At 46.0% G+C, this 26,808-nt stretch overlaps 2 protein-coding genes across 4 annotated transcripts; both read left to right on the forward strand.

Annotated features, from left to right (window-relative positions):
• Positions 1-1,294: 1,294 nt before the first annotated feature.
• Positions 1,295-12,929, forward strand: papolg (poly(A) polymerase gamma). Of its 3 annotated transcripts, none has more exons than XM_053875183.1 (24): positions 1,295-1,393; positions 4,580-4,738; positions 4,825-4,891; positions 4,967-5,048; positions 5,714-5,823; positions 6,269-6,322; positions 6,414-6,525; positions 6,605-6,694; positions 6,794-6,932; positions 7,312-7,384; positions 7,463-7,583; positions 7,734-7,818; positions 8,684-8,737; positions 9,179-9,298; positions 9,406-9,515; positions 9,628-9,749; positions 9,825-9,982; positions 10,052-10,155; positions 10,233-10,438; positions 10,941-11,018; positions 11,103-11,162; positions 11,236-11,339; positions 11,404-11,504; positions 11,582-12,929. In XM_053875183.1, exons 1-24 carry the CDS (start codon positions 1,311-1,313, stop codon positions 11,755-11,757), a joined length of 2,568 nt encoding a protein of 855 aa, XP_053731158.1. In that variant the 5' UTR covers positions 1,295-1,310; the 3' UTR covers positions 11,758-12,929. The 3 variants fall into 3 exon arrangements, with proteins under 3 accessions (XP_053731158.1, XP_053731160.1, XP_053731159.1); XM_053875184.1 differs by lacking the exon at positions 1,295-1,393 and adding an exon at positions 1,401-1,784; XM_053875185.1 differs by lacking the exons at positions 7,312-7,384; positions 7,463-7,583; positions 7,734-7,818; ... (10 more) ...; positions 11,404-11,504; positions 11,582-12,929 and having other exon boundaries at positions 6,794-6,936.
• Positions 12,930-14,040: 1,111 nt separating this feature from the next.
• Positions 14,041-25,493, forward strand: LOC128765359 (proto-oncogene c-Rel-like). Its single transcript, XM_053876063.1, has 11 exons — positions 14,041-14,110; positions 14,267-14,305; positions 15,257-15,396; positions 16,254-16,402; positions 16,971-17,062; positions 21,742-21,882; positions 22,743-22,847; positions 23,550-23,768; positions 23,852-23,908; positions 23,971-24,036; positions 24,096-25,493. The coding sequence occupies exons 1-11, from the start codon at positions 14,104-14,106 to the stop codon at positions 24,830-24,832; spliced, it is 1,752 nt and encodes a 583-aa protein (XP_053732038.1). The 5' UTR covers positions 14,041-14,103; the 3' UTR covers positions 24,833-25,493.
• The last annotated feature ends 1,315 nt before the right edge of the window (positions 25,494-26,808 follow it).

A 26,808-nucleotide genomic window follows, 5' to 3' on the forward strand; every position in this document is an offset into this window, starting at 1 on the left:
CAGTGTGCACGAGTTTAAAAGCGCGGAGTTGCACCTCTGTTGCCATATCGTTAGTCAACACTAGAGGGCGGTGTCCATCGATCAATACGCTCTCCCGTGTATAACTGGTGGTCAAGAGCGCAACATCACAGTTCAGGGCTCGTATCTAAGAAGTGTTCTCATCGAGACCATTTAACCTGGGTTTGTGTCAGGACAAATCAAAACCCGTTTTCCATGAGCGCATCTCCAATCGACCCCGAAAGTTTCAATGACATCCGTGTTAGAGTCGCTCTGTTTACAAATAGATGATGATCATGATACATAACCTCCATGATCAGCCGAGGTGTTGAGAGGTTAGAGCTGCCTTGACAAGAACAGTGGGAGCTGTCTCTCCTCATCTGACGGAAATAAGATTCATGAATAGGCACAAAGGTAGAATCCAGGTGTTTTATTTGCTCAGGAATTGAACTTGACAGCAGTCAATTCTGAGACAAAACCAAGACCACCAGGTGCTCAGAAATGTATATGTAGATTTATTTACATTAGATGTCCTTTATTTGTCTCAATTAATAAAAAAAAGGACAATTATATATTAAGAGGCTGTGAGAAATACGGAACATACCGTACAGTACAATTACTATTTTGTTTAAGGTGTGATCAGTTACAATTCGCAATGTGAGTTATTTTGGAATGATTTGAATCATCGTGTGTTCAGATAACTGGGCATATGTATCCAGTTCTGTGTGAAGGAGAGCCTGTACTCCTCATCATGCACTGACTGACCAGTTGACCTCAAGGTGGTGGTGGTTTTTGTAACAGCTGAAAAATAAAAGTTTTGTACGTTTCATTTTGGTTTAATATTAAATCAAATTAAGCCACAAACCCAAACGATCAGTCATTTGTAAGCAATTAATTCTGATAAATCATTGTGCATCTGCTTAAACGTCAGCATGACAAAACAAATGGCAAATAACCTTGCGCAGTGGAATAATATAAAAATAAATACGGCAATATAAATGGAAATGTGTTTAAATTGAAATAAATATGAGGTTATTTATTTCTCCTGTCGCAATTGAGACCAAAAGGCTTCACCATACATTTAAAAAAAATAAATAAATATATATAATATACACTTTGTACATATATATATACACAAAAATATACACTTTGATTTCTATATGTAAAATAAAAGATGAAAGCGGGCAATCTTTGTTCTGCGACTAAAGATGACATAAAGGGCAAAGTTTAATTTTAAATTGACATTTTAAAAGACTTAAACAGGGAAAGTTTGTCTTATATCTGCGCTTGAGTCCAAACGGGAGGGCTCCGCCATGACAGTAATGAATGAGCGCCGGGTAAAGGTTCTGTGTGCAGTCGGAAGGGTCCCAACGTCCCTCGGGTCGCGTGGTTTCAGGTAAAAGAGCGCCACGGAGCTGCGGCGGCGCCAGGCCTGCGGATCACGTGATCAACTGCCGGTGACGAGAGCACCGTGTTGCACCCACGAACGCGTGTCGACTTTTCTTTAAAATGCTCCCGACTAGACGCGCCTTCGGCTGATCTCATCGCCAGTACTCGATCCGGACCAGATCGTCGCATGCGCCTGTACCGTCTCCCAGGACTTTGAACGGAAATGTGAAGTGATTCCGGTTCAGTGGGGAGGTTTGAAGCGCTCCCGTGGAGAGTGACCATTGTTGTAACCAGGTCGAGGCTGCTGGGCTTCCACTGGCGGACCTTCACCGTTTTTTACGACTTTATAGCAAGGCAGACCACGCACATTTTCCAAGTGTCATGAAAGAAATGTCCAGGTAAGTGGTGCGTGAGGCGCTGCTTTTGCTTTAAAAGACGCTCCCGCGCGCTGGAGAGTGTCTTGGAGAATAGGCTAAAGGCTAACGTTAGCAATCTGTCACAACAACCGACCGAGGCCTGCTCCAGCTCCGACTCCTTTCTTTGTTATTTCAAACGTATAATACAAGTTATTGGTAACGGAACACCGAGTTTCCGTCACATCTCAGACTATGGATGTGGATAGTGGAGTTGGGAGTTTTGTGATTGCACTATCTAGGTCAAACGTCCACGTCCCAAATTAGCCAGTTTGTTAGCCACCAACCTGTTTGTAGCCTCTCGGCTAAACTCGAACCCCGCCAGCGGAAGTCTACTATCCGTTTATTGAACGCACTGGTGCACGGTTCGTTTGTTTCGCTGACGTTTGGAAAGTTACAAAACAACGCTTTAAGTGGATGTTTGGACACTCGTTGACGCTTTTGCGAAACTTGTGTGGGAGCTTTCTTGCGGCTCTGCGAATGGAGGCTCCCAACAATAACACTGGCGGTGTAGGAGTTACCTGCTGTAGCCACGCTCGCTCGCTTGGTTTTGGCTGGCGCTGAAGTCGTCAACCAAGCGACCTGGGGACTTCGCGTCCATCGCCAGGTCCGCAAATACCTGTGTTGTCAGAGGTCTGTTATACTATTAAAGGCATTGTCCAAAGTGTTTCCAGGCCTGATCGGCAAAGTAACTCCTTGTAACATGTCAGTTGTGCAGCAAAAGAAGTGACTGGCGACTTGAAACACGCGGAAATATAAAATTATATGTAGCCTATACATTTCTCTTAATAATTTGAAGACAAATGATTCATGTCATATTCACGTTTTCAGCATTGTTGCTGATGTTACTCTGTGGAAATGAAATTACAAACGTTGGCTTTCTGATGTGGATGGTATGATCAATTATTATTAATACTTTTTAAATTGCACTATGATTCAATTGGCTTTTGCAGTGTGATCAGTTGTTGTAATCAGCATTGCACATGCTACTTTCAAGTGACTCGAATAGTTGAGATCTAATTGGATACACATGTCCAGCTCCCTGTCAAACTTTCTTTTTTAGCAAGGAACCTTGGACGTAGATCCTGAATCTTGAATTCAACCCCTACTCTCACAGTGGCACCAGTGTGGCCTGGTGTGCCATAGCTCACCAGGCTTCACGGTCCCAGTGGCCATATCAGAGAGATGGCACTTGGAAAGAAAGTTGGTGTTGTGCCATCTGCAATGTGTCCTTAAAATTGCTTTAAAAGTGTTTTTGAAGTTTGACCGATAATAACGTGTGTTGCGCTGACCTGGTTATAGCCCAGACCTTTATCCTTGGCAGTGATGCTGACCTGCCTCCGCTCGGCTATGGGTCCATGATCATGTAACTTTTTAACTTTGTGTGTCTATCACTAAATGAGCATTTCCTCCAAACCTTACTGCTGTGTATGTATTAATCTACCACTGAACCGTCGATACTCGCAAGAGTTGGCTGAACACTGCAATGCAATGACTATAGAATGTGAATGTTTACGTCTACAATACATACAACAAGGTATTTCCAAAATGCATCATCCATTTATGATGACATTTCTTATCCACACCGTTTGATACATAAATTACTACTTTACCCTATTGGATAGTTCATTGGCACAATGTGAACATCAACTCAAACAGCAATGGTGAGGATTCAATATAAATTCATTGGTCTTGCTTTCAAAAAAGTAGTAGTCAGTCTTCAGAATGTCGTCCAATGGATTTCTGTTGTGTTTGTGTTTACAAACGTAAACCGATGTCATACATTGTCGTCAAATAAAATCAATGAAATAAAAAGCATCATCACTGTACCCATATTACATGTGAGAAGGGAATTCCGTGGTTAGCTCTTGTTCGTGGCTGTCTTGAAACAACAGTGCCAGGTCTCATTTGGTCCTCGAGCGATACAAAAGTTCGCTTCGTGTCCTGCCATGTTGGTGGTGATGCTGATTGGTCAAAAACTACACTTTCTAGTCCTTTTAAACAAGGGACCAAAGCTAAGTGGTGCAAAAATGTTGACGGCACAATGAATGGGTTGTGTCGAACAGAATAACGCGGTGAAACATGCTTTTGTTTTCTATGATGTTTTGGAAAAGAGCTCTTCATGGTCATTGTGGGTCTCCCTGCATTGTACAAGAAACAGTTTGAACTGCATTCTGTTATATTTGTTGATGATTGTGTTTCAGTAAAGACAGTCTTCTATGTGATGAATGACTGTTTTAATTCTCATTAATGCTTGTAGTCATCTAACAAATCTGTGGTCCAAAACAGATGAACTGAAGAGCTGCAGTGGGTGCTGGTTTTTAGTCCAACCAATGAAGAGCACACAATTTTACCACTGAGGAGTCTCAAGAGTGAATCAGTTTATAATCGGTATGGTGCTATTTGTTTGGTCGGAATAATAACCTGAACACACAGTGGCCCTCAAGTGATCATTCTGAGAAGCCTGATCTAAATAAGTGAGGTGTTCACGTTACAAACTCTGTCTCGGGACCAAAAAGCGGTGTGAACAAACAAAAAGTCTGCCTGTACGATTGCATTTTCTCCAGGACTGGTCAATGGGCAGGTGGGAATTTTGGCTCGAGATGGAGGAAGTGATATAACTGGCAGAGACAGTCAATTGGAGGGGAGAAACTTGACAAAGCCCCCGCGTACGGTGCAACAGCATTTGATGGAAAATAGTTTTCACTTGTCCTAAAACACTGCCTTGTTTTCTGTGAAATTCGTTGCTTGATACTTAACTGTGTTTATCTTATTTGCAGCACCATGCCTAGCGGGCCACAGCCTCCAAAACACTATGGTATCACCTCTGCTATTAGCCTTGCACCTCCTCGAGATATAGACCACCAATACACCAAGAAGCTCTGTGATGCTATGAAACCATTTGGGGTGTTTGAGGATGAAGAAGAACTAAACCACAGGTGAGCCACCCTACTGTGGTGATAATCTGAGAAAGAGTTCATGTCAGATTTGGTGTTGGCTCATTGGAAACCTGCTTTCCTTTCAGACTTGCTGTTCTTGGGAAGTTGAACAATTTTGTAAAAGAATGGATCGCAGAAATAAGTGAAGTGAAGGTCTGTTGTGTGAATTGTTACGGTTTTTCAATACAGGCCGACATCTGTAGTGGTAACATTCCTTTTTCATTCCAGAATCTCCCACCATCTGCAATTAGCTGTGTCGGGGGCAAGATATTTACATTTGGCTCCTATCGTCTTGGAGTGCACACGAAAGGCAAGTCTGGTTGACTTTTTTTTTAAAGCTTATCAAAGCAAAATGAAACGGCTTCAACTGTTTGTTTACAGTCTCGCAATCCATTGCACAGTTGGGGTTACAAAATATTTCAGATGCTGACACGTGTGCCAGTAACACCATTCTGTCCCCTCACCATTAATTCAACTGTCAACCTCTGTTTATATCAATGCACACTGTCCCTTCTAGCATAAGCTTTTGAGGTGAAATTAGATTTGTTGATATTGCAACGTTAATATCTTGAACATTTGCTTCTGTTCGCATCTCGATAGAGATACTTCTGATAATCCTTCAGAAATGTGACCAAACCTGGACACTTTTGTTTCAGTAACTATGACCCACTGAGCAGAACAGTTGAGCCATGATCTGTTTTACATGTTCTGAACCCAGTTTCCCCTGCTGTTGCTGCATTTTTATTGATGAATGAGTTTTCAGGTGGAGTCGTTCACAACCAGCAAAAATATTTAAATGCATGCAAAGGCATGTTCTGGCAAGCTGGAAACCATTTTTGGAAAAGAGATTCCGCTTCATTCAACTTTAATCTCTCCTTCACTTCAGCGTGTTTGGAAGTGTAAACGCACAGAGTCACAGCTGAGGCAAAGCATACAAGCAAAACACCGTAACTCATCCAAGTCTCCTTATTACAGGAGCCGATATTGACGCCTTGTGTGTGGCTCCACGCCACATTGAGAGAAGCGACTTTTTCCAGTCTTTTTTTGAGAAACTGAAGCAGCTTGAAGAAATCAAAGACCTGAGAGTGAGTCTGGCTTTCATTACATTGCTTCATGTGAAAGTGTTTGTTGATGGCGCCACATCATTTATCTCCCTTTGCTGTGTTGTATTTTAATCCAGCCTGTTGGCATTCCACTCATTTATCTCCCATCAGACTCAAACGTATCTTCAGCATGTCACGGCGACACTTTGAAGGACAATATGTTGTTCTAGACTGTGATGTGTTTAGTGCAAAGATCTTTTTTTTATTTGTGGAACAAAACTATGAGGGTTTGTACAGCCATGAAAACGAATCTACTGAACAGGAATCTACTGTCTTGATATAATGCTCATCAGAGAATCTTGATCCACTAGTCCCAAACTCCAGGCCATATCTTACAGGAGACCATGACGCTACTGTTTTCAGTGTGACTTGTCAACTGAAGCGTTGTTATAATGTGCTGTTAATTACTCTACTTTTTCTTCCCAAGGCTGTTGAGGATGCTTTTGTACCTGTGATCAAATTCAAATTTGATGGCATAGAGGTTTGTTGTCTACTCTTCTTAACATCATTCCGTCTTATCATTAGAGATTAGTGCTGACTCAAACAGTCCCTCATCGACGGTGTCCTTTCAGATCGATCTGCTTTTTGCCAGACTGGCCTTACAGTCCATTCCAGACAACCTGGACCTAAGAGGAGACTCCATCCTGAGGAACTTGGACATCCGCTGCATTCGGAGTCTCAATGGTAACATTTTGATTTTCTATCACCTCCTGAATATTACATGTATATGATCCAAATGGGCATTTGGGTTCTTTCTTTCCAGGCTGTCGAGTAACTGATGAAATTTTATACCTGGTGCCAAACAAGGAGAATTTCAGATTAACACTTAGAGCTATCAAACTTTGGGCAAAACGTAAGTGCTCCTGCTCATTACCTTGGTAATCATAGGTTGTGCATTTGCTTCAGTAACGCCCTACAAGTATTGATTGTTCATTTCTCTAATATACAACAGGTCGTGGGATCTACTCCAACATGTTGGGTTTTCTGGGTGGTGTTTCATGGGCCATGCTGGTGGCCCGGACCTGTCAGCTGTACCCCAACGCTGTAGCTGCCACGCTGGTCCATAAATTCTTTTTGGTTTTCTCCAAATGGTGAGATTTGCTCTTTTTTTTTTAGTATCATGTCCTAATAATATTTTATGTATGTTTAAAATTGTATTTCTTTGTTGTCTTTATGCGTTATATTTGGAATCAGCCATTTTTGCTCTTTTGTTGAGCATATTTAGTTTATTTTTTTGTATTGTGCTTTTTCATTTAATTGTATTGAAGAGGGCTTCTTTTTTGTTTGAGGTTAACTATGTATTGCAGATGTAAAATTATTTATTTTTATTCATTTTTCAAAATATCCTGTTAAATATCCTTTTTTTAACTACTCTGGATTTTTTTAATGGCAAATATTTTGCCTATTTGATGCTTTTCGTTTATCTAAATGGTCTGAATTTTGAATGTTGATGGGAACTTGCTTGTCCAGGGAGTGGCCGAATCCGGTGCTATTGAAACAGCCGGAGGACAGTAACCTAAACTTGCCTGTATGGGACCCCAGAGTGAGTAAAGTCTGGCAATGGGAAAGTTCTCTCCATGTCGTGATCCAGGTGGTAAAATGCGTGTGCGTCTCCTGTTAGGTGAACATGGCCGACAGATTCCACCTGATGCCGATCATCACTCCCGCCTACCCCCAGCAGAACTCCACCTACAACGTCTCCACTTCAACACGCACCATCATGAGCGAGGAGTTCAAATATGGTACCATACAGCTGTTGTATTTTAGTAGGATCTGCAAGTGTTGTTGATGTTGAAATGTTTTTCTTGAAGTCTGAGGTCAAACTTTGGACTTAGATTTAGCTCAACATCTACTTTAGTCAACTGATGGGATCTATTCTTTGTCGTGATCAGGTCTCAGTGTCACTGATGAGATCCTGCAGGGGAAAGCAGAATGGCCCAAACTGTTTGAACCTCCACACTTTTTCCAAAAATACAAGTAAGTGGGAAATTTCCAGTCGACTGACAATAAAAAAAAACTGTTTTGTGATACAAAACCTGGGACTCTTCAGTAATATTGCAACAGAATCTTGTAAGTTTTCTATGTAAATAAGGCAGAAAGAGTGGTGGAATATCATACAAGAATATCAGGAAATTAATATGCTTTTATTTTCAGTATGTGGACAGTTAAGTTTATCAAAAGGAACTTGTCACAATTTGACTCCTGATTTTTGCGCTCTCGAGCCACATGTTCAACGAATTAGACAGCATCCGTTGTTATTTTGCCAGGATATTGCTGATGTTGCCAGGTTGTTGCTGAATTTTGGAAATAAAGATAATAGATGACGCTGATTTGCGGGAGTAAATCAATAAAAGCCAGCTTAATCCCTTGCATTCATTAACTATGACCGATTCGTTGCTTGGAGCTTTTGGGGAGGTCTGTTACCTAGCATGCTGAAGAACTGTTCAGAACTGAGACATTGTTTTTTTTTAACTCTCACGGAGAAAGTGCACCAGATGCGGCATAGTGTTGTGTAAAGCACGATATTTTGGTCTGAAATGACAATGTTATTTTAAGGAGAGAGTGGGTAAGGGTCAGCGTGAGAGAGTGGTTGGTTTATAACAAAGTTAATTCTATAAGTGCATGACTTCAGCTGTAAACCGTTAAAGAATGGGTCTCCAATAAGAGGAATTCATTTATCTCTCCATATCATGCATTGTATTCAATTGCGTTGACTGAGTCAGAAATGAGAAGTTTGGTTGTGATAATTCAGCCTGCAATAAACAGCAGCTCCTTCCTAGAACATGCTTCTTTGGGTGTCTTGGCTCAGTGTGTGACTGGTGACTTGCTTTTTGTATTGCAGACATTACATCGTTCTGACGGCCAGTGCTTCGACAGAAGAAAACCATCTGGAGTGGTGAGTGATGGGGAGATAAAATGGTCCTTTATTGCATGTTTAGGAAAGAATGGTAGTTTGCAAGTGCACTTTTGTCACGTGAACACTTCACATACTGTATGGTGGATAATACAGTATTAAGGATTCTCTTAATCTTGAATCACCTTCTCTGCTTGACCAGTCACAATGAAGATTAGACCTGGATTAACCTGCATGACTCCGCATAAAGATGAGGCGGCGCAAAACTGCGACTTTGCAGCTGCAGTAGCTCTTATTTGCCACTAGATGGCATTAAAAGTTTTCTTTATGAGACTAGAAATGGCCCACATTAAATACACAGGTTCATGGAGGCAGAAACCATAGCTCAGTGTCAAATGTTGCGTTCCTTCAATCAGCTTTTGCAAACAGGGTCCAGGGTGGGAACCATCAGCAATGATGGTAACTTTTCCTCTGATTCCTCAGGATTGGTCTGGTGGAGTCAAAGATCCGTGTGTTGGTGGGAAACCTGGAGAGAAATGAGTACATTACATTGGCTCACGTCAACCCCCAGTCCTTCCCAGGGTCCAAAGAGAACCGCAATGAGTGAGTCTTGTTTTTTTTCCTTCAGTGTCACTCCATGAATGGTGACAAACCCTTTTTGTTATTGTGTCTGGAAACATTGGGTCAATCCCTTTCTTCTCTGGCTCCAGGAACGACTTTGTGTCCATGTGGTTCATCGGAATCATCTTCAAGAAAGTGGAGAACGCAGAGAGCGTGAACATTGACCTGACATACGACATCCAGTCCTTCACTGACACAGGTGAGTCTTGGTTTCTTGGTTAACGTGTTTTCAACTAGGTTGCTGTGTCTCTACTTATTTCTAAAAAGCTGATCGAAATGTGTTTGTTGAACATGTGCTCTGGTCTCTGCAGTGTACAGACAAGCCAACAACATCAACATGCTGAAGGACGGGATGAAGATCGAAGCCACGCACGTCAAGAAGAAGCAGCTCCATCAGTATCTTCCTGCTGAGCTGGTGCAGAAGAAGAAGCGGGTCAGTACTCCCAACATATCACACGTGGCCCGTCTGTCTTTCATGCTTCTGAGTCTCTGCCGTACTCCTCTGCAGAGCATCGCAGAGTTGAACCGCAGCTCCAACGGAGGCAGCTCCAAGAGGCTCTCCCTGGACAGCAGTCACCTGGACAGCTCCCGGGACACAGACTCGGGGACCCCCTTCAGTTCCCCAGCCTGCAAGCCGATCAAACCCGCGTCCGACACCGACGATGGGTACGAGCTCTTCATCTTTGACTCATTCTCTGACTCCAAACAGAACTCTAACACTTCCTCGTCCTGCAGCGTCAGTCCACCCAAGCAGCTGTTTGTGGAAAGCTCACCTGTGTCCAGCACTACTCCCCCACCAGCTGCTGACCAGGGCATGTCCATTCCTGTCATCGGTTCAAGTGAGTTTGTCCGCCATCATCTCTTGAACTTGTCAGACTCATGTTAAACTCTCGTGCTGTTCCTTTTCCCGCCACAGAACCAGCAGTCAAACCAAAGCCTGCCTCTCCTCCAGCCAGCAGCGCGGCCAGCATGGCGCTAGGTGCCGGCGCAAAGCCCAACGCGGCCAGCAGCCCGAAAGACGAGGCCAACGGCCTGGAGGAGTCCTCCAGCGAAACTCCAGTCAAGAGGCAACCCTCGCTGACAGAAGAGGACGCCGTGGCCAGCAGGCCGAGCGACACAGAGGTGGGACGAGTGTCCTCGTTCATGGCTCAGATCAAAGCCTTTGAGCTACTTTTAACATGTTCGTCCACTGGACGGCCGGAACCTTTACGGTTCATTCGAGTCTGCTAAGTTACTGTGACTGCACCGTCTGTCACCTGACCACAAGCACATGATTGTAAGCTGTGTAACCGCTAGATGGTGCTATGGAGCTGAGAAGTCTTGGACTCCGTTCTATTTATTTCATCACCGTTTTTATGATTAAAGATGATTTAAAGTGTCTGTTTCTTCTTTATAGAATGTCTGACTTTCCTGTGAAGCACTTTTCCTGTACACTTTGTTGCACTTTTTTTTTCCTGGCCGATTTAATTTAATTAAAATCTTGAAACCCGCTGACGTTTGACTTATTTTGGAGCTCAAGAGAATGTGTTGCTGTGTTTCTGTGCCAGTCAAGACGCGAGTGGCAGGCTGCTCTTGAGTGTAGCTGCCGGGATGTTTTTAAATAAACACTGTGCTTCTGCTGCAGATGGTGTCCAGCGACGAGGCCACGTTTAAGGAGCCGTTCCCACCGTGCTCGGACTCTCACCCGTACTCAGACGGTTCTGTACGTGTGGGTTCTTGATGCTCTGACTAATCTGATGTGTTTCAACAAAGTCACAACGTCTGTCTTCTCTGATTTCACCGTTAGACTCTCACCTCGGAATCAAAGGCCAAGCCCATTCCAACCATTGATACCTCAAGATCTCAGGTAGATTTCACTCTCTGGTCTGTGTGTGTGTGACTAAAGTTCCGGTGAACTCAGCCCTGCCTTGTCACCGCAGAGACTTCCCAGCATGGAGCTGCCAGACGCACCTTCGCCACTTCCCGCCAACAGCAGCTGCAGGGTGGTGAAGAATTCCATCAAACTCGCCCTCAACCGCCACAAGTGAGTGGAGAAGCTTGTCGTCCGTGCTGTTGAACTGAGGTTTGATTGAGTGCTTGCTTTACAGCGTCACACCTCCAAAGCCCCCAGTGTTTGAGGGCACCCTGACCACCGACGCTCCTCCTGCCAGTGAAGAGAAGGGCATGTCCATTCCGGTCATCGGCTCCAGTGAGTGCATTGACAAACTCTGGGCTTCTCCTTTGGTGCAGCAGAGATGTTAGCGCGTCTTCACCTTTGATCCGCAGAACACATAACATCCAAACACATGGCGCCCCCTGTCGGTAGCTCCATCCCGACCCTGGTGAGCCGAGGAGCCGACCCTTTGAACGGCGCAGCCACGAAGAGATCTCTGTCGCCCCCTGTGGAGGAGCAGGCCAAGCGGCTAAAGGAGACGGAAAAGGCCAGAATTCACATAGCTTGAGCCCCCGGCCCAGGACTGGACCCCGAAACATACTGAGGCGACGCCCCGGCGTCCTGAGAGAAGTTGTAATCCTGGTGTTGAGGTGGGTCAATGTGACGCAGCGGGCTGGACACCTCCAGCAGGTTTGTTAGAAAACGAGCCGTTTCAGTCGAGTCGCCCGCGCAGGCCCCGGTCGTCCGGGCAGCGCCAACACGAGCGTCACGGAGACCCCGGAACTAAGCAGCAGCAGCAGCAGCCGTTTGTTTTCTACTTCTTTCTCAGTGTTGCGAAACACACAAGACAGACTGAACGTCGTTCTCTTTCATTTAGAGTTTTAAAAAGAGCCCAGATTCTTTATTGTCCTGCTACACTCACTCGCCAGTTTTCTTTCTTCCTCGACACAGACCTGTACAGTAAATGTGGATGTACATAGTTTTGTTTCGTCTTTAAAAAAAAAGATCACTGTTAATTCTTTTGATCCTTCTATTGTAGTTTTATCTAAAAAGTATTAAAAAAAAAGCTTAAAAATGTAATTCTTTTTTCGCCATTGATTCGCTCCTTTGATGTTACAGCCCAGAACATGCTGTTCAAGCGGGTTGAAACTTCAAGGGGCGACCAACATTCGCGATGTTACGATTTGTCAGCCCAGTTTGAAACATCTGTATCAGTTTGTGGATTTAAAATGGTTTTATGGTCAGTTTTCTGTGGCAAGGCTCGACTCCCAACACTGCCTCTGGTGTCAGAGGGAGCCGTCACAAACTGTGAAGCAGGAACAGATCTGTGTGTGTGAGACGGTGGCGACGACCGAAGCAGAACCCTCACGCTCGTCTCGGTGCCTCCTGTGGAGGTTCCCCCGACGTCTGCGGGCGGAGAAACCGCTTCACCTCAGCGGCCGAGCATGCCTTCCAACATCAAAGACACGGCCACATCTTGGAAAACTAGAAAACAAAAAATCATCATACATCCTTTGGGGTTTTCTTATCACTTTATTTATATGCTTATTTGTACCATATGACCTTTTTTAAATTTCTAGCAGAAGTAGGTCTTTTTGCAAATCGGCACGGACTCAGTTTTTCTTTGCTGTTCACAAACATTTACCAGAAGATCGTCTAGATGTTTGTTTCTAAAATGTATCGAAAAGGGTATTTTTGTATGTGTTATCACTTCATTTAAACAGATCGGTTCATCCATTAAACCCCTCAAACTGACCTGGCGTCTGCTGTTTTTCATTCAACCGGATTCTTTCACATTCAAGTTTCAAAAACTTGATCTGGCTGTTTTTCTTGTTTACCTCATCTGAGGTTCGGGGCTTCTACTTAAGGTCTTATATCTTCCCTAAGTGTTTGATACTTTCACTTTCCATCTTCCTTGATGCTCTACAGATGGGCTGCTCATCCAAAAAGTCAGCCTCGGTGATCATGCGTTCAGGCGCCGAGATCATCGTGGGAAATGTGAGCGCTGACTTGTGCAGCTCAACAAGGCTTTTCTGAAGGGCTACAGGTGACTTCCAGGCCAACTCTGTGTTCACAACACAGCTGAGAGGAGAACTCCACCAGACTTTGTCTTCTGGCTCAGCTCTTTCTTCGCTGCAACACTGTCCTGCACAGGTCTGCCTGTAACCTCCACCCTTTCCTCTCCTGAGGAGAACACCTTGAGATGCTCCTCCTGTTACTAGCACATACAGAAGTGAACCTCGAGCAGACCAAACCTCTTTGGATTGGAAGATCAACAGGCTGAGACACGAGATGATTTTGCTCACCAACAGCCCTGATATATAAACTTGCTGTCTTGGACGTGACCGTTTCTCTGAGCTCAGATCTGCAGCACCTGTACTGGGTGAACACACAACTGTCTCGCTCCTTTTAAGAGCTGCAGACTCCTGGTTGAAACCTGCATCTCAGCTAGATTCTGTTGAGTGGTTGGATGGATAACTGAATGATGACGATGCAGGACGGAGGGAGAGTGAAAGCGCTGCTTCCAACAAGGCCATGTGGTTTGAAAGGATGACGAGAAAAGCAGACGGACAGGACACGCCAACTCTTCCGCACGCTGATGACGCGATCGTGCAGCCGGACGCACATGTCCAGTCACACCGCGCGCCCCGTGGTGGTCAGCTGCTCTCATCCGAGGCTCCGCCGCTCCTCGGCGCTACACGCTGAACTGAGCAGCACCGACGCCTCGCGGCACTTCCCTTTATGCGCGCGCGCGCCGCCGCGACTCTCGCGTCTGATTGGTCGGCCGCGTGGGGGAATTCCGCAGCGCCTCCTGTGGCTCTACTTCAGTGTCTCGCGCTGCCGCCCGTCAGTCACTCACTCGGAGAAGCTGCGACCGGCCGTGTGCGTGTGTGTGTGTGAGTGCGCGTGCATCATGAATGGTGAGTAGCTACAGCCTTTTGTCACCCTGGAACCAAGCGGAGTTACTGTAAAGAGCGCAGATTTGGAGCAGCTGTTGAACAACTTCCTCACTTGACTCGAGCCTTTAAACCAGACCCACCGGAGCTGCTTCTGACCGCTTGTCATCTTCTCCCCAGTTTTCATGGACCCCATGAGCGAGGACGACGGTCATCTCAGTAAGTCTGCCGTTGAATTCCACTTCCTTATTCTCGCGTTCCGTCCAGCGCGCGTCGGTCGGCACCGCCGTGCAGGTGTCGTGCGCCGCCCGCCACCGCCGCTATCGTGTTCACAGCCCGCGGAGTCGGATGGAAGTGGCGACAGCAGGGTTTTCAATCATGTCAGAAATGCGACGAGACTTGTTTCTCTGCGACACACACGTCGAAAGCGAGGACTCGAGCTCCTCGGTCCAGTTCCTCTTCGCGCAGCTTGTGAACTGGTCGGCGTGTTTACTCCTTCATGGTGTCCGAATCAGTGCTGCGACCTTGTTCATCGGTCCACTACAACTGACATCTAACGCACCCTTTATACCTGTTTCTTAAGTCTGAAACTTACCTGAAACACCGGTTTATCCTTCCACAAATCGTAACAGTTTATCACATTCGATGACTTAAAGTGCGACTGCATGAGTGAAATATGAAGAATATCAAGCACCTTTTGTGTCTATGACTCAAAACGAAAGGGACTAGTTGATGTAATAATTTAAAATATGACCAACTTAGTTTTGCACTGTTATTCCCCCAAAACTGATGAAATATAAACGAAACTTTCCAAACTTTTGCCTTTGACCCCAAGTCAACATTGTGTTTTGACTCGTGAAAGTTTCAGACCTTCAGGAGTTGTATATTAAACAGGTCTGTGACTGCACGTTATTCTTGTTAGTTTTCATTTCCACTTTTGTGTTTATTTATAAGGATGTTGGGCAAGACTTCAGTTTGGGGAACACATTTGTTCGGACAATAAACTGTTAATCCATAATTGTGCTGTTGTTTAGAGTAATGTAATGATGAATTACTTGGTAATATGCTGCTAATACACGCATGAATAAGTCGTTTATCTCGGGTAATAGATGTTCCTTTATTTAAAAGCCAGTCTGTGGATGCGTGTCCTCATCACTTGCTCTCCTCCAGTGGCCAAGCCGACCATCCGGATCTTCGAGCAGCCCAAGCAGAGAGGGATGCGCTTCAGGTACAGAGTGGAGGGTCGCTCTGCCGGCAGCATCCCGGGGGAGAGGAGCACCGACAACAACAGGACCTACCCCAGCATTGAGGTCAGTGTCAGAGTCTTGTCGCTGCTGGTGTCCCGTCGTGGTTGACATGTTGATGTTACATAATATTGTACAGTTATGATGCAAGGTCTTGGTTTGTACGGTGTCTATTTATGTTCATTGTAGTTATACTCATGCACCTCAGTAGTACTGTTATAAGACAGACGTAACACAGCGTTATATATTGGTGATATGGATGCAACTTGGTCTGTATACTAGTGATGGGTGGATGAGGTTTCGTGAAACAGTGTCCTGATTTTCAGTGGCCACCAGGTGCCGCTGTCTGCTGGAAAATGTTTGGACACATCATTCTAAACCAAGAGCGCCATCTAGCGGCCTCTGAAAATGAGGACACTGTTTCATCAACCGTGCAATACCGTTCCATAACATCTCATCTACCCATCACTACTGTATACTGTAGAAGATTGTGTAGCCTTGTGTGTGCCTTGGTAGTATTGGTTCATTTCAAAATTCATGGTATATCATGATGATATGTAAACTGTGGTCCCGCGGAGATGCCTTCAAATGTACCACAGGACACTCTGTGGAGTGCAGCATTGTAACAGTGAGGAAACTGTGTGAGTAACTTTCATCTACCTTTTTATGTTGTAATATAGAAGAGAATGTACCATGGATATCAGTGTTTACCATGTTATATTGGCTCGCCTCAGTGTGTACTGTTGGTTCAAATGGCATGATAAGTTGACACTCACAAGCATGAACCGCGATGAGGCGCATGTAGCTTTGTGTGTACCAGTGTGTCGCAGTAGCCTTGAGACATGGACGTGTCATGCTAACAGTGATGCTCGTGCACCCCCCATGTACCAGCCAAATAACTGATCCTGGGTCTCGCTCCGCAGATCCAGAACTACTATGGCAGGGGAAAGGTGCGAGTTCACCTGGTGACCAAGAACGAGCCCTTCCGTCCGCACCCTCACGACCTGGTGGGCAGGGACTGCAAGGACGGATACTACGAGGCTGACTTCGGCCCCGATCGCAAAGTGATCACGTGAGTTCTGGAGCCGGCAGCTGTGGCATCCATTATCAACAGACGTCACAAGCGCGCACACACATCATGTCCATGCTCGCTCACGTTCACTGCAGCTGTATATCAGTCCAGATATGTGTGACATCACACACGAACACACACACACACACACACACGCATCAGCTCAGTTGAAGGCTTCATGACAACTTCAATATTGACCCTTTAGATAGGCAGGTCCCCACATTGTACTGTGAGTAAATGTTGATGTGTTTCAATGCAGCGCACACACACGCGCACTCAGTTCTTCTCCAACACATATTTGTCGAGCTGTGTGTGTGATGAGGGTGGTGATATGGGAATTCCCCCAGTGACATCAGCCATATCTGCCAAGCTAAAGTGTGTGTTGGTGTACTCAAGTGTGTGTGAAAGAGTGTTGCGGCATGTCGTGATCTCTCTGCTCCAGCTGCAGTGCCGTAGTAAACTTGTGGCTTCCGAGTCAAAACATGATCCGACGGTCGTCACCTGACTCGCGGATGACCTGAAATATACCAAAACAGAGTCATGTCTAATGATGCCGTGTTACTTACAGTTTTCAGAATCTGGGGATTCAGTGCGTGAAGAAGAGAGAAGTGAAAGACGCCATTTTAAAAAGGATTCATTCTGGAATCAACCCCTTTAACGGTGAGTCAGAGTGTTGCCTGCAAGATTGAAGATGTGGTCTGTCTATTTTGCTTGTGTTTCTCCAACTCACACGAGTGTGATGAGTGACAGTGTTTGAAGCTTGAATCATGTGACTAAAGAGTCACTTCAGCACAGACTTACTGTATCTCTTCACCTTCCTCTGTTAAAATGACCTTTCATTCAGAGATGCTTCACTTACAAAAACGTCAACAGTAAAAAAATAAATAAGTTAATGTCTCCAAATTTCATGGTCGTCATAATGTGCCACAACTTTCCAGTCACATTACATGAAACAAGGACTGGAGTGAGCGTCATCGATGCGCCTCCACTCAGCCATGTGCAGTAGAGCAGGTGAAACTTGGGTGGGTTTCATGTTGTTGCTGTTGGAACTCTGAACATTTTTAGATGATTTGACTGTGATAACTGTTTACTCAAGTGCTTGGTGAGTCCTCCAGAGGATCAGTGGTTACCACGGCAATGACAACAGTTGTGTTATCTTGAGTTTTGCGACTCGACTCGGGAGCACCTGGCCCCGCCCCCTGCCATTCATCATCTCGCAGACCGACACCCGGTCATTACGAGCTGCAGCAGATGTTCAGTTACGTCCTTGAACGACTCCGTGGAACCTTTCTGAGGGTGGAGATGTTGAGGCGAGAAGCTGAGTTAAGAACCGCTGGGTGGAGTAGCTAACTCCAACAAGGTCCAGCAGGGTGGAGCCCGGGGTGGACTGGTCATGACTTCAGTTATCTCGAGCTTTGCCTTCTGGCTCAGCTCTTTCCTCCAAGATTCAGAGAACCTTGGTCTCAGACTTATATATTTTCATCTCAGCTGCTTCACTCTGCTGTTCTGAGAGGAGATTGCCACCAAACCGTCCTCTGTGTCCATAGAGATCACGATGGTTCCCCTGCCAGTGTGGAGGACTAGACCCCGCCCACAAGCTTGAACGTCCCGTCCCTTCGCAGCTGTTGCCCTACAATGCAAAAATCCCTCGTTCAGTATGAAGTTGGAGTCGGTCACAGTAAAGATTCACCTGTAATGTCGTATTTCTACGTGACATTCTGACGGACCTTTGTCGCAGATAGATGTTAGCTCCTTACAAACCACTGGTGTTGTACGGTCCAAATGGCGTTGAGATCCACCCGTGTCAGCTGAAATACTGAGCGAAGACATTGACAGGATCTTGGTGAGGCAAGACGTCTGCGGTCGATGGCTGCAGTTTGAAAGTCTCAAACTGAGCTGAGCCAGTCCGTCAGCTGGAGTGTAAAATCGATGAGGCGCTTGATTCACTTCTACTTCCTGTTTAATGGGCTGGGATGTGAAAGCGAGAAGGTCAGGAGTGGTGAGGAGCCCTCCTGACCGCCGCCTGTCTGAACGTCACTTTGAAGCACAAGTTTGTGAAGAGCATCATCTCTGGCAGTTATGTAACTCCACTCTTCCTGAAGACTGATTGACCCAGTTCTCAGAAGAGTCTCGCACCTAACCTGCCAGCTACGATCGACACGACACCATTACCCTCTGCTCTCAGTCGCTTCACTTCTCAAACAGGCGTTAGAACGACTTCCCCATTCTTGGTCACGGTTGCTCAATTGGGTCCGGCGCGCCGAGCCACGTGAGAGCTGGGAACTTAGGATTGATTAAAGAAGGGGGAGGCTTGACTGGAGGGGGCGGTGGGGGGGTTCCCCGACGCACCCGGCCTCTTTATGAGCTCCTCACCGGTCAGCTTTTCCTTTGTTTGTGATATCAGTTGCTTCAGTTTTCATCCAACAGAGCGTTTTAGCTGGAACTATTTCTGTCTCACACTGAGCCACATTCCTTGTACGAGCAGGAACATGTTCCTCCGTGTTTTATAGTTTATATTTTTTTAAATGAGACTGCTGTTACCCTCAAGCTAGTTTTCCATTCATTTTTTAGGCAGTACGCACCACCCTCTTTATTCCCTTTAGTGAGGCGAACTGTCAGGGACAGGGGACACCCTGGACGGGTCACCTGTCCATCCACAGTGGTGGACAGAGATGAGATTAGAATGCCTTGATAGAGATGAGGTGAACAAGAGAGTGCAGGCAGGGTGGAGAGGACTGCAATACAGTACTACAGGACTCTATACTATAGGACAGGAGAGGTCTTTTTCCATCATCTATGGCAGGGGTTGATGGTTGCCATTTGAAAGTGAGGGGTGATTTCATTTGTGGTCAATAACCATATTTAATCTACTTACACGTAAACAAGCCAAAACCTTGTGAAATGACATGAATCCATGTGATTATCGCAAAGATATTTATTTGTTATCGAAAAGTCCATCCAGCAGCAGAAGCAGGTGCAAGTCAAGTCAAGAAAAAAAGAAAACAAAATACACTTGATGTAAACTGTTGAAATTGGAAAAACTGAATAAAATTCTGAATAAAATAAATATAATAAAACAATGTCGAGATATTATTAAATATATATATATATATATATATATATATTTATGTAACTAAATGAAAGTATTGCCTCAAAATTGCTTCAACATTTATCATTTTTTCTTTTCAATAACTTTGAATTTGCAGATCTGCAGCTGTCAAGTCAATTCAGTGACTCACTACTGCCACCATACATGACTTACGTATTGAACTGAGCGGCTCACGGCCCAGAGATGTAAAACAAAAAAACTTTTAGCGGCCCTCTAGAAGGCGCTGGCGGCCCAACCGCGCTCCGGCCCTATGGTTAAGAACCACTGATCTAGGGGTTAGAGACTCAGGATGAGTTGGAAGAGTCAGAGACAAAAGTACCAGGGTTGGTGTTAGGGGCAACTTAGAGAGCTGACCTCCAGCCTGGACGCACAGCTTTCAGCTTGGTCGTGCAAACAGCTTGTCAGTCCATGAAAAGGTTTGAGCGCAAAAGCATCTTAAGTCTGAGGGAGCAGTTTTGTCCTCTGCAGGCATCGACTCACCCGCTACCCAAACTTACTTAACTTGACCTCCATTGTTCCTGTTTTGTGCCTGTCACAGAACTAACAGAGATGTCGATGTTGCGCCACAGGAAGCAGCTGAAGCAAGCGTGGTGGTGATGGCGCTCACCCATCATCGTGGTCAGACCACGTTCGCGTTCACACCTGAACTGGTCATGAGAGCTTTAGAAGGGCTGCACCTGTGCTGAGCCTCGCTGTGTCCACCTGTGACCAGACCGCCAGAGTGTTAGCTCTACGATCGCTAGAACCGCTCACCGCAACATCACCTGATCCTCTTTAACGCTCTGGCCTTCGCTTTCTGAGGCCGATCTGCAGCAGGTTCCTGTCTTTGTGGTGTCGGCCAACTTTGTTTACGCCAGACAGCTGCTGAGTGTTTGTGTGGTGTTTAAGGGTTTAAGTGGGCACTCTGACTTCATGTTTTCGAGCTTTTAGACATCGACTCCTCAAGTCAACATTTGTTTATCAGTAAGAACTCTGGTAGAAAGTGGTGCTACAATTCAAGTGATCATTCTGTGGCGTCCATTGGGCCTGACTTGCCTCACCCTGCAGGTGAACATGAGGACAGCGTGCAAGAGAACCTACATCTGTTGGAGTAAATCTTAGAAGTCAGATTTGCTTGAAGCCTTAATTCATCACAAGCTCTTTCTTCATCCTAGTGAGGCATTTACAAGCAGCACGAGCACAAGCGCCCACAAGAGCCGCCTGCTCTTTAACTGCTGCAACAGATCACTGCGACACACACACACACATTCATGGATCCAGCTCTCAGTCAGAGGAATGATTTTGATTTCATAGTCCCACTGCTTTCATACACGTCAGGAGCAGCTGTGGTTGAAGGTGTAGCGAGCCCGCCGTCACACACACTCATGAACATACATACTTGCAAACACACTTCTTTCCACCCCGAGGTGACGTCGACAAACGTCAGCGTGTGGGTGGGACGGCGGCGATGTGAGAGTGAAAGAGAGAAACCTGAGGTGAAGTAGGCAGATGTGAGAGCCTGATATGTGGGTCTGCTGCCGAAGCTGTCACTCTACCATGTGTGACGTTGTGGTGTGTGTAGTATGCAAATCAGCGTACAACCGCAGCTCAAGTGTTAGTGTGCATTTTGTCGTGGAATCACCCTTGTTCCTCTGGTCCCACTGTCCTCCTGAGGGGGCCCAAAGTGAAAAGTCATAGATGAAGTGTCAGTCATCCTGAGATGAGACCTCAGCCTGTCACAATGGCATCACATGACACACACACACACACACACACTTATCTGTGATGAAATGATGCTGAAATCAAATCATCAAATAGTGAAAATAGGACAAGTTGACTCCCCAAATTTGACAAGCGTCACGATAGGTGTCCCACAGGGATCGATCCTCGGCCCACGTCTCCACACAGCTAACTGGGACCATGCTTTTGCATGTGTTTGGCTTGTTGTTGAATGATGCATCCTGATAAAAGCTGACAGTGCCAATAAACTTTATACAAGAAAAGTATCTGTGATCCTAAAAAATTTTTTTTTTTTTTTTTTAAGTTAAGTTATTGAGGCTCACAATGTAGTTGAAACTTTATAAAAAGACTGTTAAAAGCAAACTACAATCGACCAATCGACCAATCGTGAATGAAGCAGACATGAATCTGAGCCTTGGAATTCAGGAAAAGCAGCTTGTGCTCCAAGTTGCGTGAGGCTGAGTCACTGGGCGTTCATTTATCCATTGATTCACGTATTTGTGTGTCCCAGTGCCCCAGGAGCAGCTGCTGCAGATCGAGGAGTACGACCTGAATGTGGTCCGTCTGTGCATCCAAGTGTTCCTGCAGGATGAGAGCGGACTCCTCTCCCGGACCATCAACCCCATCGTCAGCAACCCCATCTACGACAACAGTGAGTTGTTGCTGAAGTCTCTCTCTCACACACACACACACACACACACGCACAACTGCTGCTGCTGTGTCATGCTCAAGATTCTTTTGCAACATGTGAGAGAGTTCCCGCAAGTGTTTCTGACAACCGAGTCCGGTCAAACTTTGAGAAAGAAGAAGTTCTCAACGCAGACTGACCCTGTTGCCAGGAAACACTTCCTCTTCTGACTCCGGTCATGTGACGTGTGGTTCAACCTGCCGAGCGAATGGCTGCTGCGCCACTCAGAGCTGTTTGTGGTGACACATTTGGAGGACGTGAAAGTGCGCAGGTCACACCCCAACACCAGGGCTGTTGGAGTCCCAGCTGAAGGTTCTCCAGGCAAACCGACGCATGAATGCAACTGGAAGAAGCTGAATTCAGTTGTAGACATTGTTGGGCGAGTTACTTCACGGAACGGAATGCAGTATTTATTGCATACTTCAGAGTAATTGCTGACACCACAGTATTACTGGGTTAAATGACACTGCTTCTGCATGACTTCCACCAAAATGAGAGTCAGGATTAGGTGCTCCGTTTGCTTTTACGGCAGCACATTACATATTCATAACAATGGCTCATGGCACAGTACATTTTGTGACTGTAACTTTAGGCATGTAGCCTGTGAAATCAATGAGTTAGAGACTATACATATTTCAGTTTTTTATTTTCCATTTGTTAAAGAGGTCCTTTGGTTTCACACACAAAGTGCTCAGAGTGTTGATGTTCTTTGCATCCACTTCACTGAAAAGCATCAGAGTTTAGATTACTGTATGAAAAAAAACGTAACTTACGAGTTTATAAGTGTAAAACTCTTAAATTCTGACGGTGGTTCTGTGCCGCAGGAGCTCCGAACACAGCAGAGTTGAGGATCTGCCGCGTCAACAGGAACAGCGGCTGCGTGAAGGGAGACGACGAGATCTTCCTGCTGTGTGACAAAGTGCAGAAAGGTAACATTCCAACATCCACATGGCTGCTCCCTCTTGTCATGTCGCCTTAACGGAGTGATCCTGCTTCGCGCCGCTCGAGTCAAGGAGAGGGAAAGTGACATTTGTGAAGAAGGTAGATGAGAAAGCTCAATGTTAGAAGCACTTCCTGGTGGCTGTGCGTCATGTGACTGAATGTAGCTACCCTCCAGGTAGATGTGTCTCCTAAAGCCAGGTGAAATGAGCTGGAGTTTGTCTGAGCTCTTCAGTGCGAAGGAGAAAAGTTGATGATGCAGCACGCAGTACGATATTTTAGGAGTCGATATAAGGAAGTAAAAAAAACAGCCTGATTTAAATGCAAGAATATTGACATAAAAAAACATGTGCAGGGAAAATACCTCTATACTAACATGAAAGAAAGAAATTATACTTTCCAATGCTTCCAGATTAATAAGTATGAATACAAGAAAAATTTGCTTTTACAAAAACAGCTGAGTCGGCAAACTTAAGAAAAAGATTCCAATGTTCATTTCATGTGTGACACATTTGAGTCAATTTCTGCTGTGGAAGTGCCTTGGACTTTTGTTTTGTTGTCAAGCATCAGGTCCAACTACTGTTCTTGTATGAAGGTGAAGGCTTTGGGAAGTGATCGTGTTCATACGAGCTTCGTTTGAAGCTTTTGAGGTACATTTTTTGAGGTAGCGTCAACCTCCATCTTCCCCTCAGACGACATCGAGGTCCGATTCTTCTCCCCCGATGGATGGGAGGCCAAAGGCTCCTTCTCCCAAGCGGATGTGCACCGGCAGGTGGCCATCGTCTTCAAGACGCCGTCCTACTACGACACGTCGATCACCGAACCAGTCATGGTGCAGATGCAGCTGCGTCGGCTCTCCGACCAGGAAGTCAGCGAACCCCTGGACTTCCGATACCTGCCTGATGACAAGGGTGAGTTGGGCCGTCTCGACTCTTAACTGTTCGGATGTGTTCTGGATCGCCTCCCCTCATGAGGTTCTCTCGCTTCCTTCCAGACCCGTATGGATACAAAAGGAAAAGGCTCCAGAGAGACAGTGTGATGAATGGCTCAGGTAATGCAGCCTGCCCATCAACACGGTAACTGAAAATGCTAACTGTTCTTTTGCGTCCTCAGTGGGCCACCTGCGCGGCGCGCCCATGAACAGGCAGAAGCTGATGCCTCACAGGGTGATACAGAAAGGTAAGTGTCTGGCAAAAGCCTCCTGACCCCAACCAGAGCGTGACCTCATGGTGTTGCAGACCCCACCGCCACCTTCATGAGGCCGAGCCACACCCCCATCCAACAAGCCGCCGTGTTCAACCCCTCATACCAGCCTCCCAGTGTGTCGGGCAGCCAGGCGTGGCTCAACCCAAACTCCGCCCTGGACACGGTCACCGTCAGCCACGCCCCCCGGAAGCCCTTATCCCACAGCCCGGCGTACGCTGGCGGAGGCATGCTGCCCCAGCTCTCCGAGAGGGACCTGCAGTTCCTGGACATCGTCGCTCCGATGAGCCAGCCCGAGTCTCAGCAGATGTACCCGGTGCCGCAGCAGGTGGGCGACCTCAGCACTGATGTCCGGAGCCATTTAGCCAACCAGAACATGTGGCCTGGCTTCAGCACCCTCAGTGCTCAACAGAGCCCCTTTAACGGATCGGTCCCTGGCGGCGGAGGAGCTCAGGGCTCTCTGCTGCAGATGGATGGGATGGACAGCTCTGACTACCTGAAGGGGCTTGCAGGAGGAGGCGCTCACACCGGCTTCCAACTCAAACAAGAGCTCCCCACAGTCCTGGAGAGCAAAGCTTCTCCCATGCACTTCCAAAGAGAAAACCCCGGAAGCACGTACACCGTCTTGCACCCGTGCGCTGGAACCAACGGCACCAACCCGGACAGGAGCGGCAGCCAGCCTCACAAGAATCCTCAGAATCCGTACTTAAGCGACAGAAGTGAACCACACTTTGCGAACTTGGACGACTGGATGAAAGGCTACAAGGAATGACACTCCCGGGAGGATTGTCGCTCAATCTTTTCTGACCAGCGGGTGTGAGCCCGCGAGCGTGCATCAGATGCCTTCACCCTCAGCAGGTGGGCCACAGGCGGCAGCTTTCTGTCGGGATCCTTTCAAGAGTCACCTCTGGTCTGGTGTGAACTTAGAAGATCCTGTTGACCAATGGGCAGTGGGTTAACTCCTCCACACAGCGGACGTTAGAGAACTTCCTCTAGACGGCGGAATCATCTTTTGGACAGCGAGTGACGCTGGATGGGTTTGATTTTTTTTAAGTTCTTCTGTAAAAATTCTGTAAAAGGTGAATGATTGTCTGTTCTTAAAGTGTGCCTACGATTCTCTTCCGGTGTTTGATGCAAAGAGCGTGCACTTATTAGCCGTGGTTTGGAGCACATGCTTCCTGAACTGGCAGAGTACGGAAATTTCGATTAAGGAGTGAGAGGAAGCACACTGAGTGATGGCTTCCCATGTAATGACTATGTCATACAGTGAGAGTTCTCACAGCACTGCGACCAGAGGTTTCACAGCCATGTTGTTCATAGCCCCTCCCCCTCTGTATATCCTGTCTTCAGGTGCTGTCACCATGTCAATTTCCTGTTGATGTAAAATGATTTTTTTTATTAAAATTTTCTACGAAGTGTATCTATAGGTCTTTTTTATGTTGTGTTTTCCATGCACTAACCAGCAAACAAAGTGCACCAGCTATTCATGTACACAGTCTCAGCAGGCGAAGACACAGCTTGCCATCTCAACTGCAGCAGGGTCACTTGCTCCATGTGTCAGGAGCCAGGATCCAACCAGCAACCTCTTGGTCACGGGCATTTTGTCCGGTAAAAACAACTCAAAATCGCCTCCACTACTAGCTCTTTCTTTGTTTTTCCAACGCTGGTATTGTGCAACCCATGGCATCACTGATCCCTCTGCCACCCCTGAGACCTCTGACACCGGTACCATGCCTTGCCAGGTTCCAGTTCCGGAACATCATTTTGAACAAGAAACAGGGAAAAAAATGGTTTGGAACCTGAAAAGTTGGTTCTCAGCTGGACCCAACAAAAGCTGGTTTGAGCTTGTGAACCGTGCCATATTCAACAGTCACATCTGAAATATACGTCAGCAGACACTTGCTACATACCAGACGCCTTTAATGCAATCGTTCTCTTTGTCTCCTCTTCATCAAAAGGTGTCGCATGCTTGAATGCTGGATGAAACAAATTCATTGGGAAAAAAAAAAAAAAAAAAAAAAAAAAATATATATATATATATATATATATATATATATATATATATATATATATATATATATATATATATATATATATGTATTAGTGGTGGGACTTTAACAAGTTTATTATGATTAATTAATTACAACATTATTATGATTAATTAATTACAACAAAAATGAATTTAATTGAATTGAACAGTTTGCTCTCCAGACTACAGGGAACCTTTGTCAGTGCAGGAGTTCCTGGTCCACTGATCCCACTGATGCACAAGACACGTGGCAGCTAGGATGAGAACAACAACAACAAACATGGAGGAATCCCTGAACAAAAGCAAACAAAAGCATCTGTTTGCTTTTGTTCAGGGAGGTTTTTCACGACACAATGAATGTATTTCAATTTCTTATAAAATTTAAATTCTCGTGCAAATATTTTCACGACAAAAGATCCGCGTCCTAAAGCGAATGAACGGAAGAGTGGCGGCTGTGAACGTGGACACGCAGACAGAAGGTGCGCGTGGCTGAGTCGGGAGGACGATGCGGACAGGTGGAGGACTTGCTGACTTGGCACCTGACCAGTATTCTGGATGATATAATGCGCCATTCCTCACGCACCTCGCCCGCATGCACTCGTGCCTGTTATCTAAACTGTGATCTGGAAGAGGCGAGCCGGACCAGTTCGGCCGCCCAGTTCCCGGCAGCGTGCGCCTCGGCCCCCGCCCCTCCCCTCTCTCTCTCTCTCCCTCAGCCA

The sequence above is a fragment of the Synchiropus splendidus genome, chromosome 9, assembly GCF_027744825.2.
Source record: "Synchiropus splendidus isolate RoL2022-P1 chromosome 9, RoL_Sspl_1.0, whole genome shotgun sequence".
NCBI lineage: Eukaryota > Metazoa > Chordata > Actinopteri > Syngnathiformes > Callionymidae > Synchiropus > Synchiropus splendidus.

Coding starts and splice junctions, on each gene's coding strand:
- LOC128765359 (XM_053876063.1), top strand. Junction 14,306..15,256: donor CGAGGACGACGGTCATCTCA/GTAAGTCTGCCG, acceptor GCTCTCCTCCAG/TGGCCAAGCCGACCATCCGG. Junction 15,397..16,253: donor GGACCTACCCCAGCATTGAG/GTCAGTGTCAGA, acceptor CTCGCTCCGCAG/ATCCAGAACTACTATGGCAG.
- papolg (XM_053875183.1), top strand. CDS start 1,311: ATGACAGTAATGAATGAGCGCCGGGTAAAGGTTCTGTGTGCAGTCGGA. Junction 4,892..4,966: donor CAGAAATAAGTGAAGTGAAG/GTCTGTTGTGTG, acceptor TTTTCATTCCAG/AATCTCCCACCATCTGCAAT. Junction 9,750..9,824: donor TGGTGCAGAAGAAGAAGCGG/GTCAGTACTCCC, acceptor ACTCCTCTGCAG/AGCATCGCAGAGTTGAACCG.